The following is a 13,960-nucleotide window of genomic DNA, read 5'->3' as shown; positions in this document are numbered from 1 at the left end:
TTATTTTATTTTATTTTATTTTATTTTATTTTATTTTATTTTATTTTTTGGCTGTGAGGGATAATAACAAGAAGATAACAAAATTTGTCTTTGACTTATGTACTTGCCTGTCAAAATATTTATTTCTAAAACTGATCTATTCATCTAATATGCAGTGTTTCTTCTCTTATGCTATTTTGGTGAATGCCACAACCATCTATCCAATTATTCAAGGCAATTGACCCTGACTCTTTCTTCTGCATCACATTCACTTAATAACCAAGTCATACTGATTTATTCTCCTTAAGTTCTTTTATATCTGCTACATCTTTCTATTTCTTCTGCTACTAGCTTACGTCCTCATTATCTTTCATCTGGATTTTGGCAACAGTTATTGGTTGGCTTCTCTGCCTTCACTCTGCCACCCCTCTTATCTGTTCTTCACTCTGTTAGTGCCCACTGCCTATAAAGTAAAGCCGTAACTCCTTAATGTAGTATAAAAGACTTTCCATGATCAGGCCCCTGCCACATCTCTAGCAAAATCTTTTTCACTTTAACTCTCCCTAGATAGACCAAACTAATTGCATATTCTATGAACATGCGTCCTCTCCTCCTATCCTTAGCACAAGATAAGTCCTTTAAGCTTTGTTCCTTCTTAGTACTGTCATTCTCTTCAAAAATCCTATTTGCCTCTTTTCTAAACTAAGTGGTTTTTGTTATTGCTTGGTGAATGCCTGTGCTAGATAATTGGCAACTTTTTTTTATTTGCAGCAATAGCAGAAATTAGGAAAATAAACTCCACAGAGTTACCAGCATGCATTTATTTCCTACTTAATTAGATGTGACTTGCAAGATACCAGAGATTGCAGCTGCCAAGAAAAGAAGAAAAGGAAACACACAGGATAAAGAATGAGATTAAAAAAAAAAAAAAAGTAGGATGATTCACCATGAAGAAACCATTCAAGAAGCCAACTTTAGTATCCCTGCCACTGTCAGGTGTTATCATGACTTTGTACAGGCAGTTTTATAAACACTAAGCATTTGCAATCAAGATGAACCAAGATGAACCATCAAATTCATTACAATTTTGACAGAATATAATATCTCCAATAAATTCTGTAGAGAACAACTGGAAAGTATGACTTTTATATACTTTATGAAATACAGATTAAGTCATTTTACAGATTGGAGGACAACAAATCTTTTTGAAAAATAGATGTTACATTTAAGCTGCACTTGGTGATTTTCTCCCACTGTAAGCTGCTCCAGTTTATAGCATGCATCAGTAAAGATAATTTTGTTTACAAGCAACAGAGTCATTTAACTAAAAAATAATTAAAGGGAGTTATTGGATCACCTAACAGAAGTTCAGAGATAGGGAGGACTTCAGGCATAGTTTAATCAGGGCTCCAACTCCAGTTCTCTGTAATATCTTCAGTTTTGTCCCATATCGATTGGCTTTATCTTTAGTGTAGCTTCACTCATGGAAGCAAAGTGGTTATGCAAAATGGCTCATATTCATAGATTATAGTTTCCAGAGCAAGAGAGCATCTATGTCCCAGGATCCCCAGCCTATATGTTGAGCTTACTACTGACTGGATCTCATCTGAAGTAATGCATTCCTCATGAGAAAGTCATATGCTAATGAAGGGACTACCTGATCCAATTACTGTGGTAAATATAGATGAGATTATGCCAAATAAAGCCCATCCTGGATTTGGAAGAGGGGCAGTGTTTATCAATCCCACATAAACTACATGATATCTCTAAAGTGAAAGAGGTAAAATTTCCCTATAGAAAACCTGGGAACACCCAGGTTTATTTAATATGAAGGAAGGAAAATGGATGAATCCCAAACAGGCAACCAGTCAATACTCATTACAGACACAATTCATATTTGCTCCTCAGAAGATTTAGAGATTATTTTGTAACCAGATGTTTCAAGCTACTTGTGAGTAGTCAAAAATAAATGTCAAGAGTCTACTGTGAGGGTGAAAAGAGGGTAAACAGAGCCAAGGAGCCCAATTCTGAGAAATTCCATCAGTGAGTATAGCTGCATTAGAAGATTGAAAGGTGTGGATGACTCTCGAACTAATCCATTCATTCATTCATTCATTCATTCATCCATATGACATATATAGAGTGTCTAATCTATGCCAGAAAATATTTAAGGCAATGGGATCTTTAACCCCTTAAGAAATTCATTCTATCAGGTACTGCAGAATTTTAAGGAAGAAAGAAACAATTTTGATATATAGAGTGATTGCCACTATAGTAGAACACAGGAAAGTAAGGCCACATGGAAAACCTAGCAGAATCTTCACCAAACTCTTCAATATTTCCTCCAAACCTAACACTTCTACAGTCCAATCTCCAACATAAAGCACCCTAGGAGCACTTATTTTCAATCAACAGGTATCTGAGAGTAGTATATTAAAAGGCAAAAGAAGAATAATTTATCTTACTCTGGTTCTCAGTTAAATGGTTACACAATCTAAAAGAAATAACATGAAATGATTTTGGTTGTTTAGAAACAAAACAATCTCAGGGAGCTCTGAAGTGCAAAATACATTTACTAATAATGTGCGTTCTTTTAAGATATTATATTGTGTGACCATCTGAGGAAATAGTTTTGAGGGATACATAGAACAAAAATATTTAGAGAAAGGACATTAAAAGGAAAAATAGCAGACATAGTTTATTCTTTTTGACAGTCTTTTGTAGCATAGAATCATGAAATCTTGGATCCACATCACAGCGGTAATGTTGAGAAAATTCTAATCACTTTATCCTTATTCCCAGCAGTGTCCTGGAACTCCAATTCTAAGAGCAAGGCTTTCCATAAGCATCTAGCATGAAGATATAACTCAGAGAATTGTTGAAAAATTGTTCTTCACATGAAGTATACTTGTTAATAACATTTTAATGTAATATTGAAATTTCTGGTTTTTAACTTTGTTGGGCAGAATCTTGATAGCCAAGAAAATCACTTGTGACAGTTCCAGCATAAGGATCTAATATCATAGCAATTTAACCCAGTTTCATCCTATATCAGAAGTATTCGATCAGAAAAGAAATAACGTTTCCTTCAGGTTAACAGAGGTAGATCATTTCTCATAACAGATAATGTTAAAATTGTCTTGAAATTACATAATTTTGCTTACTCTAATACATATATGTATTTAAATATGTTGGTCTGAGTATAGATTTAGGAATTTGGACTGAATTGGCCTAATTTAATTAAACAACTGATAAATTGAGCAAATTATGATATTTGTGATTCATGTGACATTGATGGTTAAACAGACTACTTTCTACACTCTTGCCAGTTGGAATTTATGATCCATAGGCCAATACATCAGAATTACCTTGGATCTAGTCAGAAATGCAGATCTCAGACCTCAGTTGCAGATCTACTAAATCAGCATCTGCATTTTAACAAAATCCCTAGGTAATTAAAACACTTACTGCACCAGGCAATCCTTTTTTTTTTTTTTTTTTTTTTGAGACGGAGTCTCACTCTGTTGCCCAGGCTGGAGTGCAGTGGCCGGACCTCAGCTCACTGCAAGCTCCGCCTCCCGGGTTCACGCCATTCTCCTGCCTCAGCCGTCCGAGTAGCTGGGACTACAGGCGCCCGCCACCTCGCCCGGCTAGTATTTTTTTTTTTTTTAATTTTTTAGTAGAGACGGGGTTTCACAGTGTTAGCCAGGATGGTCTCGATCTCCTGACTTCGTGATCCGCCCGTCTCGGCCTCCCAAAGTGCTGGGATTACAGGCTTGAGCCACCGCGCCCGGCCTGCACCAGGCAATCTTAACTCTGGCTACACATTAGAATCACTTTGGGTGCTTTAAAAATGTTCTGATACCCAGGCCTTAGCCATGCCCAATTAATTCAGACCCTGTAAGTGTGGGACCCTGGCACTGGTATTTTTTGATGCTTACCAAGTGGTTCTAATGTGCTGCCAGGTTTGAGGACTATTGATTACACAATGCCCAATCAGTAAATTCAGTGTATTCTGAAAGGGCAAAAAGAAAAAAGAAGTCAAACCAATTGCTTAGTATTTGGTCCCACTCTATAAATGATTGATTTTTTTTTTAACTTTTAATAAGTTTGCTTTGCTATGGTGCGAACACAGCCTATTATGTCTCAACCTGCCCAGAAATGTATTGTATTTTAAATCAAGAAGAGGAATGCTTTACCATCCAAATTAAATAAAAGGAGACTTAGGTTTGTTTTTCAATTTTACTTCCCTTTGCTGACCTTATTCTCCAGCCTGACAGATCTAAATGCTAAGTTTCAGACAAATCACTGTACTTTTGGATTGTCCACTCTCCTCTCCACGCACTCAATTCTCATTTTTCCCCTAAACCTAATGGACTTCCTGCCTCTGAATTTCTATATTGTTACTGCTCCTGCCATGCGCTCTCACTTCATGGTCTTATATTGTTAGCTATACTAGTTAGTGGAATAAAAACATTGTTTAATTTCTACATATAATCTCAAGCATTACCATATACCAAAATCTGAGATATGAATAGGAAAAACATCAAAGCACAGTACATGTGGCCATCACTATCATCTCATTTTATAGATGAGGAAACTGAGTCTCAGAGAGGCAAGGTAACTGGCTAATAAGTTTCAACACTGTTTTTTTCCAAGACTATTTGACTCAAAATACAGAGAAAGTTTGTTTTGCGTGCATGTGTGTGTGTGTGTGTGTGTGTTATGCATGCCTATTTCAACTATGGTATAGTACTTTAATTAAAATTATAGAACAGATTGAGAATATAAACATGTTAGGCTGGGTATAGTGGCTCACACATGTAATTCCAGCACTTTGGGAGGCCAAGCCAGGTGGATCACCTGAGGCCAGGAGCTGGAGACCCGCCTGGCCAACATGGTGAAATCCTGTCTCTACTGAAAATATAAAAATTATCCAGGTGTGGTGGTGGGCACCTGTAATCCCACCTCCTCAGGAGGCTGAGACAGAAGATCACTTGAACTCCGTGGGTGGAGGTTGCAGTGAGCCAAGATCGCACCACTGCACTCCAGCCTGGGTGACACAGCGAGACTCAAAAAAAAAAAAAAAAAAAAAAAAGAATATGAACACATTAAAACATATTAAAAAGAACACTCATTCTCAAAATCTATGCCCACTCTTATCTTTGGAATGGACCCAGTGATTTTTCTTATTTTCACTAACTTTGTTTCTTTTGTCAGAAAACTATTGAAGTTTGGTGGGTGGGTCAAGGGAGGTGGTCATACTATATTGTTTTCTTTAAAATTTGTTTTCATTACATAAGTAACAACTGGATAACGTTTTCCTGTAAAACATTAGAACATCATAGATATGACTAAATCATTTTGTCCAACATAGCCCCATGCATACCCTGCACTAAACCCATTTGAATACGTTTTCTCCCCCCTCAGAAGCAGCATCCTTTAAGACATTTTCAATGTATTTAAATATATATGGCACATTGCAATAACTCTTGAGACTGGCAAAATCATTTGTGATCTAAAGTTTAGTGTGCTCGAAAATTAAGAGTTGTACTTATGTCTAAAATTTTAAAACCTGGGAAGGATATCTAATTAGGGGTTTAACAGAATTAAGATTTAAAATTGTATCTTAACTCCACAGAATAATACCCTAAAGTCAGAAAGATAAAAATTTAGACAGCATAAATATTGAACCCTGCATAAAAATACAAGTAACACATAGAGAATTCTGGTTTAACATTAGTTTATATGAAAAAGACCTAGAGGTTGGTTATCACAGACTCAAAACGTAATAAAAATCCTAGCACTTTGAAAAGTCAGTAATTCTTATCTTTAAAATAAGATACCTTTGAAAATATCAGGAATTATACCAGAATATCTACTTTGTAAAGGAAAATACTAAATTGTGTAAAATAGTGAGAACTAGTAGTTTTTAAGTATCGGATTTGATGACTTATATCTTCTTTGTATATATTTTGTCTCCTTTATTAAAAAAATTCAATGCCAAGTTAAAACTCTTTTGCTTCCCTCAGGTCATATCCTCTGGTCTTTATTACAGTGCAAAGCACTCATTACAGATCATAGGATTTTAGCCTGAAAAGGTGCTATGATGAGTCATTGAAATAGTAATACTTCTCCATTTTGATGTCTTCTTGAATAAGGATCTTGCCCTATGGAATTTACACTGCTTGTTGTAATGCTGATTGTCTAGTAGATTGACTATATTTTAGTGAAGAATGTTCATTCCTAATATTCTTGCTGGAATATCTGAGATTGGGAGCAGGGAAAACTATCCATTAGCAGGCATTCTATCCATTAGACACATGTGTTCCTATCCTTTGAAACTTGTCAAAAGTCATAGGTTTTTATTTAAAAATAAATCCCCAAACAAGAACATTTAGAATTTCTTTATCCACCAGCTACCTGAAAATACCTCCCTAGGTTTATGGCTGTCTTCTTTTTGTGATTTTAGATACACAAGTACTGATTACACAGGGTACAAGGAAGTGTAGCTTCTGAGAGAGAAATTGATTTTTCTTTTCTAACAGAAGATGAACATCATAATTCATTTATCATGACCTTGGCTGATCTTAAGACATAGGTGATCATGAATCTTGACCTCTTTCTATATTTTCTAAAATTAACCACTCATATAAACATGGTATTTCCAAAAATGGCATCTTGACTGAGAAGGAAGAAGCTGAATCAGTGACACAAACGTATATTTTTAAGAACACCAAACCATGGTTTCATTTTAATTTATCTGTCTCTGCCCTGATGTTCATCATAGCACATGAGAAGGAGATTCAAGGTCTAGACTCTATCACTGGCTTTATTCAGCAGTGCCAGACCAATAATAGGTGTTTATCTACTAGCGTGTGTTGCTCCTGATAGAGTAGCTTATTGTAATTCTCCCCTCCAGTTTTCCTTCCCCAAGGAAATACCTATATCTCAGATCTGTCTAATTAACCAATATTTGAAGAATAGAAAATTATGAGCAATCCCTATGCTCATCATTCATGGGCTTTAAAAATCTCAATAAAGTTTCTGGGTACATTTTCTTGTTTACACGATGAAACAAAATGGATCAAACAAGCAAAGATTTGTGGCAACAGAGATGGTGCCTTTGTACAATATAACACATACTGTGTATCAAAGAAATATTGTGCCACTTCTTCGAAGCTGACATTGGAATGACATTGTAATCCTGACCATCTGTCTTCCTCCTCTAGATGTCGATGAATGTGCGGTGGTGAATGGAGGCTGCCAGCAGCGCTGTATTAACACTCTGAGCACCTTCCACTGGGAATGTGATACGGGATGGAGACTGCATGCTGACGAACGCACCTGCATAAGTGAGTAAATATTAGAACCAGCTTGAAGTCGTTTTCAGTGAAAATCGACCTGCCCATGTAGAGGCAGGAAGGAAAGGTTTCTCTATTGTAAAAATATCTATAGAAGCTGACAGTTTTTAGTACAATTCTATCCCTTAGGATTTTTTTTAAAAGATATTTTGCTATTAAAAGACTACCAGACAAAAAATGAGGAAGGAGATATAGAAATTAACATTCACAAGCAAACCTTGAATCCCCAAATATGTGAATATTTCTGTAACATATAATTTCTACCATATACAGTAGAGTACACATTTGTTAGTTGTTGCTTATATACAAGCACAGCATAGAACTACAATAAAGTGAAGATACTGGGCCATTATAATTACTAGCAACAATGTTACTCATTTTAGACTAGACAGAACTGAACTCAGAACACCCTGATTAGAATTCAAGCCCCAGCAAGATCACAGCAGATTATATGCCAAGGATATTAGGATTGTTCAAGCACAGTCAAAACTACACACACGAAATCTGAAATTCTGTATGCTCATTGTGCATCAAAATTTCTTAATACTATTTGGGGGTGGTAGGATTATTATTTTTGTCTTTGTATTTTTCTGAATTTTCTAAACTTCTTAAAATGAGCATATGACACTTTCATAAACAGAAAAAAACAATGAACTTTAAAAATGCTATGTTTCCTGTATGACTTGTAAATGTTCCTTGTTGTTTTAACTGAAGTAATTTATATAAATTTTTTTTTTTCATTAAGTGATGATCCTCAGATCACATAAAAATGCATTCTAACTTCAGGTCCCTTTTGAAAATATTGATATTAAAAAAGTAGCACTTTGTACAGCACAATTTAATTGCTGGCTTTTTGTTTATAGGGTTTGTTAACTAGTTCATCCATACAAAATTGTTAGTATCTTATAATGTAGTATATAATTACGAAACTTGGAATTGAAATCAGCCAGTTTCAACTAACTGTTTAACATATACACCTCCTTCTTCTTCTTAGTATATCTTTTGAGAAATAAGAAAAAAAGGCAATGCGAACAGGTAAAGATGTCCTGTTCTTAGATCTGATTTTGATATGAGAAAACAGGTTCTGAGAGAAAAAGAAAAAAAGTTCTTGAATTCAAGTGAAGATACAAACAAAACTCATATCCTAGGCTTCAAGGAGGTCAATATCATAATGATTGTATTGACAGCAAGCACAGGTTGGGGGACATTAATATATGCATATTTAAATCAAAACAACCCTGTCTTGTTGTGGGATTACTGGTTTTAGCTGGAAGAATCCCTTTCCATCCTCATTTCTAATCTGCAAAGTCTCCAGCTGATAACGTCTTTAAACTGTCACTATAACTTCTCTCAATCACAAAATACATAAGAGCAGCAGGATTATTTATACATGCAGATGGGATATTATCAGTAAAAGTTTACCTGGTAAATTTTTGTTTCTGATACAAAAATTTTTTGCAAAGTAGTGATTTATATGAATCTACAATATCTGGTCTTTGTGATAAGGCAAAATAAAAACTCTAGTCACCAACTAAATTGTGTTTATAGGTATAATTAATTTGGCAATTCCTAGTTATTTCTTAGGAAAATCATTAAACTCTTCCTTTGTTCCTTTCCATCACTGTCCTTGAATTTTTCAATTTTTTTTAAGGGCATCAGGTCAAAAGTGGAATTGGACAAGGATTATCCTTTCTATTTCTATTCCTTAAAAGCTGATCATTATTGTGCATATACATGGGCACTATGATAATAGCTTACTTGCAGCTCCATATGCTGATCTCCTTATGCAGAATCTTAACATAGGGAAAAATTAAATTTATATATGCATACGGATACACGTATATATCTCCCATTACGTGTGTGTGTGTGTGTGTGTGTGTATATATATATATATAGAGAGAGAATTAAGCTAATAAGAAATGCAGATTTCATGACTTTCATCATTTAAAGTGTTTAACCCCTCGATATCATTCTACAGAAGTTACTAGACTAAAAGCCCAGCACTTGACCCTTGAAAAAATTTTGATGTCCTTTCCACTGAATACACTGAAGTTTTGGTTTCAAAGGGTGGGCTTAAGAATTTCAGCTGACACAGTTTACATTTACAACAGTCTTTTTAAAAGGAGCCCAACAACAACTTAAGCACTTTATATTGAAGCATAAATAATGTGTAAGATTAAGAACAATAACGATTTGCTTATTTGTTCTGAAAGAAAGGGTTTATTGCAAAGAATTGACTTTCAGGCTGATCTGTATTCTGGGCTATCTTGTAAAAGGGGTAAGTTTTTTTTACTTCAATTTATTTATCTATTTTTGAAATTTCAACTTTTATTTTCGATTCATGGGGTACATGTGCAGGTTTGTTACATGGGAATACTGTGTGATGCTAAGGTTTGGGGTGCAATTGATCCATCACTCAGGCAGTGAGCATAGTACTCAACAGGTAGTTTTTCAACTCTTCCCCTCAACAAGTAGTTCCCCATGTCTATTGTTCCCATCCTTAAGTCCAAGTGCATTCAATGTATAGCTCCCACTTATAAGTGAAAAATATGTGATATTTGGTCTCTGTTTTGGTATTAATTCGCTTAGGATAATGGCCTCCAACTACATCCATGTTACTGCAAAGGATATGGTTTTGTTCTTTTACATGGCTGCATAGTATTCCATGGTGTATATGTACCACATTTTCTTTATGCGGCCCACCACTGATGGGTATCTGGGTTGATTTCATGTCTTTGCTATTGTGAATACTGCTGCCATGAACATTCGAGTGAACATATCTTTTTGGTTGGAGAATTTCGTTTCCTTTGGGTGTATACCCAGTAATGGGATTGCTGGGTTGAATGTTAGTCCTACTTTTAGTTAAGATATCTCCAAACTGCTCTCCACTAATAGTGATATTTTTTAAAAAACAAAACATTGAATTATCTCACATTCCCTTTGAGATTTTTTGCCTGGTAGAAAGCTGAATATGGTGGTTGGTGTTTAATGGGAGATTGTAGTAGATGGAAGTTTATTATGATTCACAATAGCATCACAGAGAAGAAGATAAAGTTATGAAATGTTGTGATTTCACCACATTAGAGTACTTGAAATTAAGTGCCTCCATTTCTTCCTTCCTCTTTTCCTTCTTTTCTTTCTTTTTCCCCATTCTGCTTACTAGTCATAGGATGAGACTAGTGTGACTTTTTGAGTTACAACCTCTGGTGCTTTTTGTACTTTATCTTAATCAAAACTACAATAAAGTAAACTCTCCACACACAGACACAGAGTTGCAGATGGCTTCATTTCAAAAGGGTCTTCTTTTTCAGGGCGGTGCTCTTGTGGTGGTGTGTGTGTGGTGCTGACCAGTCAGCCTCCGTCAGAACAATCAAGCAGCACAGAGTGGTGTAAGGGAAGGAGTCCATGGCAGCTAGCTAAGGTGGCAGGAAATATGAGCGCACAGGGCACGTGGCTCACCATACAAGTTGCTTGGACTGCTGATACAATGGGATCACAATAAATCTGGGGATCTTGGTTTAGTGGACCACAGTTCAAACCCATGGAATTGTCTGCAAATTTTTGAAATGCATCATTGCTTTGGAGGCCAGGGCCTTTCCTCAGATTATTTAAGATGTCTATGGCACCCCCAAAATACCCCCCATACATTTTTGTCATTATGATGTCACTTCTTAAAAAGTATATAGGAGAAGGATCTCATGACATTATTGTATCATGATATTGTCTCATGATACTGTCATATAGTCTGATGCAAAACTCTGCAGTGAATGCTTCTCTCAACAGCTTTCTTTATAATGGGATTTGAGACTTGGAGCCTCAGTCCCTGTCCTTGAGAAGCACTGCTCCTGACCCACTGTCATTTCTCCTGAAACACAGCATCAGGAAAACCAGCCTGAAGGGATGCCCCACGTGTGAGGAGCATCATAGCAAGTGAAAGTAGCTGCACTTTGCTGATGGAAGGGTGCAGACACAGCATGGGGAAGCAGACAAAAGTGGAATTCTTGTCATATTTGCTTTGCTATTGGTGTTCTCCCTTAGCATGCATATTATGGAATCATATTTATATTTTTAAATTTTCTTTTATGTGGAGAGCAGCAGTTTAAAAGATGGAACATAGATTTTAGCAATCATCAGAAAGACAGAGAAATTTATGTTCGTATTAGTGAACACTGAATCTCATCTATGTGGTCTAGGGACTGTGGCAAATTCAAGTTGGCATGTGACCTTAAGCAAGTCATTTAATCTCTCTACACCCTGGCTGCCTCCTGTGCAAAACAGAAATTGGACAAATGGGCTTAAAATTCATCACTAAGGTGTTATAATTTTATAATTTCTAAACTATAGTTTCATAGTTCATTATAAATCATCTGCTAACTTGAATTTTTAAAAATTCTAGTGAATCAGGCATAACTATTTTATAGAGCTCTAATTTTATTTAAAAAGTGTTGAAATAACTCAGACTCTATTATAGAGTATAAGCATAAAAGCAGTGTGAGAATTTTAACCATGTTAGCCAGGATGGTCTCGATCTCCTGACTTCGTGATCCGCCCGTCTCGGCCTTCCAAAGTGCTGGGATTACAGGCTTGAGCCACCGCACCCGGCCCAAGCTCAAAGTTTTAGTAAGGACATCTTTATTTTAATCAAGCTCTTGCTTGTACACCTACCCTCTCCTTGCCCCCCAACTTCTGCTTAATTATCATTCAAGTATCACATTGACTGCACCATGCTTCACACTTGACCACAAACAAAATATCTAAAATCTTTAGATTATATTTTCTAGGTCATCTTTCTTCTTCTTTTTATTTAGTGAGACTGAAAAGGGGTCACTGGGTTCCATTGTACAATGAACAGCACATTGGACTTCTAAAAGAAGACCATTGAACAAAAACAGATCCTAATCATTCCCTGCAACTGGAAATAAACAATTCTTGTATCAGAGACTGAAGTAATTAAAATGTTCTTTATCTAAGGTTTCTCTATGCAGACATCAGATTTCACTTGTTTTTTTTATGAATGCAGATGTTAATAAACCTATGTACTGAAGTCATGAAAGAGCAGTAAGAGAACTATGCAAGCATTAAAACTTTGAATCATTTAATTATTTCATCCCTCTGGGAAGGCCAATTTCAGCAAATACATCAAGGAAAGAACATGATTATGAATGGAGATCTGAGCTGAGCATGTTTCACAAGGTTGTTATTAAAAATAAAAATTCAAGAAAGATTTTGTGAGGTATATCAAATTATAGCCAAAACCTTACAAGTTACTTAAAATGTAAACTACACAGTTAAATACTGAAAATATGGGTAATATAAATTATTTTAGCATGTAACCCCTGACTCGTAAGAAACATCCTCTAATAATGAAAGCAGTCTAGTCTACATTACCATTACTTCTCATATTTAGCTATATCTACTAGCCCCTGCCTCTCAACTATGAAAAACCCACCATTTAACAACTATGGAAAAACAATGTGTTTTGTAAAGGAGAATATCAACAATGTTTCAAAAGCTAGAAATACTGGAACAGAACAACTTTAAGTTTTCTCTAACAAGCAAATCCATCTGGGTGAAGTCCTTATATTTTTTATATTCTAATAGGTTATATTTAAGTAATACAATGTACAAGGGAATATTCTAACTATTTTGCAAGTATTATGTATCAAAATAGAAGAGTAAAATGAAGATAGACTAGAGGAAGGGTGAATAAAGGAGAACAGAGGAGAGACACAGATGATAACTCCAAGTCAGAACCCTGGTAACCAGAGTGTAAGTACAGAGAAGCAGCAATTGAAAGTGAAAATTGCACTGTCATGAACTCAAAAGGAAGATTTAGAAAAATTAGTGGTTAACAGCAATCAAGAAGAGAATGGAAAAGATTCCACTAAAGTTGACAATTAAAAGGTCATCGGTGTCTTTCATTTAGTCTGAAACCCAATTATATAGTTATAAGTCTATATATTATGATGTATTATTAAACCAACACAAATAAAATTGCTTGATATTTCAGATAAAGAGAATGCCTTTGGCTGTCGTAATCAGAGAAGGAATTACAGGTCATTTGACATGGAACATAGTAAGTGTAGCTTTGATAGGCAGAGACTTGGGGGTGAGCTAATTTCTAGGCTAAGAGTAAAGCAAAGTGCAGAAGCAGAAAAGGGCATGGCTTACTTAGAGAACTGAGAGTAGCCAGGTTTTGTTGGAGCATATCACAGAAATGTAGGAGATAAGTGATAAGACTGAAATGACAATAGATGATAAAAAGTAGATTTATTTCTTCAGTAGCTACCTTAAAAATACATTGTTTTAACACTTAGCTGTGTTTACTAAAATGTAATGTTAAGAATTTATTTTAGGCCGGGTGCGGTGGATCAAGCCTGTAATCCCAGCACTTTGGGAAGCCGAGACGGGCGGATCACGAGTTCAGGAGATCTAGACCATCCTGGCTAACACGGTGAAACCCCGTCTCTACTAAAAAAAAAAAAATACAAAAAACTAGCCGGGCGAGGTGGCGGGCGCCTGTAGTCCCAGCTACTCGGGAGGCTGAGGCAGTAGAATGGCATAAACCCAGGAGGCAGAGCTTGCAGTGAGCTGAGATCCGGCCACTGCACTCCAGC

The 13,960-nt window shown here is 35.9% G+C and overlaps 1 protein-coding gene across 1 annotated transcript in view; it reads left to right on the top strand.

The window, feature by feature from the left end:
• LOC113224940 (EGF-like and EMI domain-containing protein 1) overlaps positions 1-13,960 on the top strand; it is a 608,761-nt gene that overhangs the window by 494,410 nt on the left and 100,391 nt on the right. The window contains 1 exon segment of the mRNA XM_031935244.1: positions 7,212-7,334. Within this exon segment, the coding sequence (XP_031791104.1) occupies positions 7,212-7,334 (123 nt within the window).

The sequence above is a fragment of the Piliocolobus tephrosceles genome, chromosome 2 (assembly GCF_002776525.5).
Source record: "Piliocolobus tephrosceles isolate RC106 chromosome 2, ASM277652v3, whole genome shotgun sequence".
NCBI lineage: Eukaryota > Metazoa > Chordata > Mammalia > Primates > Cercopithecidae > Piliocolobus > Piliocolobus tephrosceles.
Note: the sequence above shows the minus strand (reverse complement) of the source record. Positions and strands in the feature narration are given on the sequence as shown.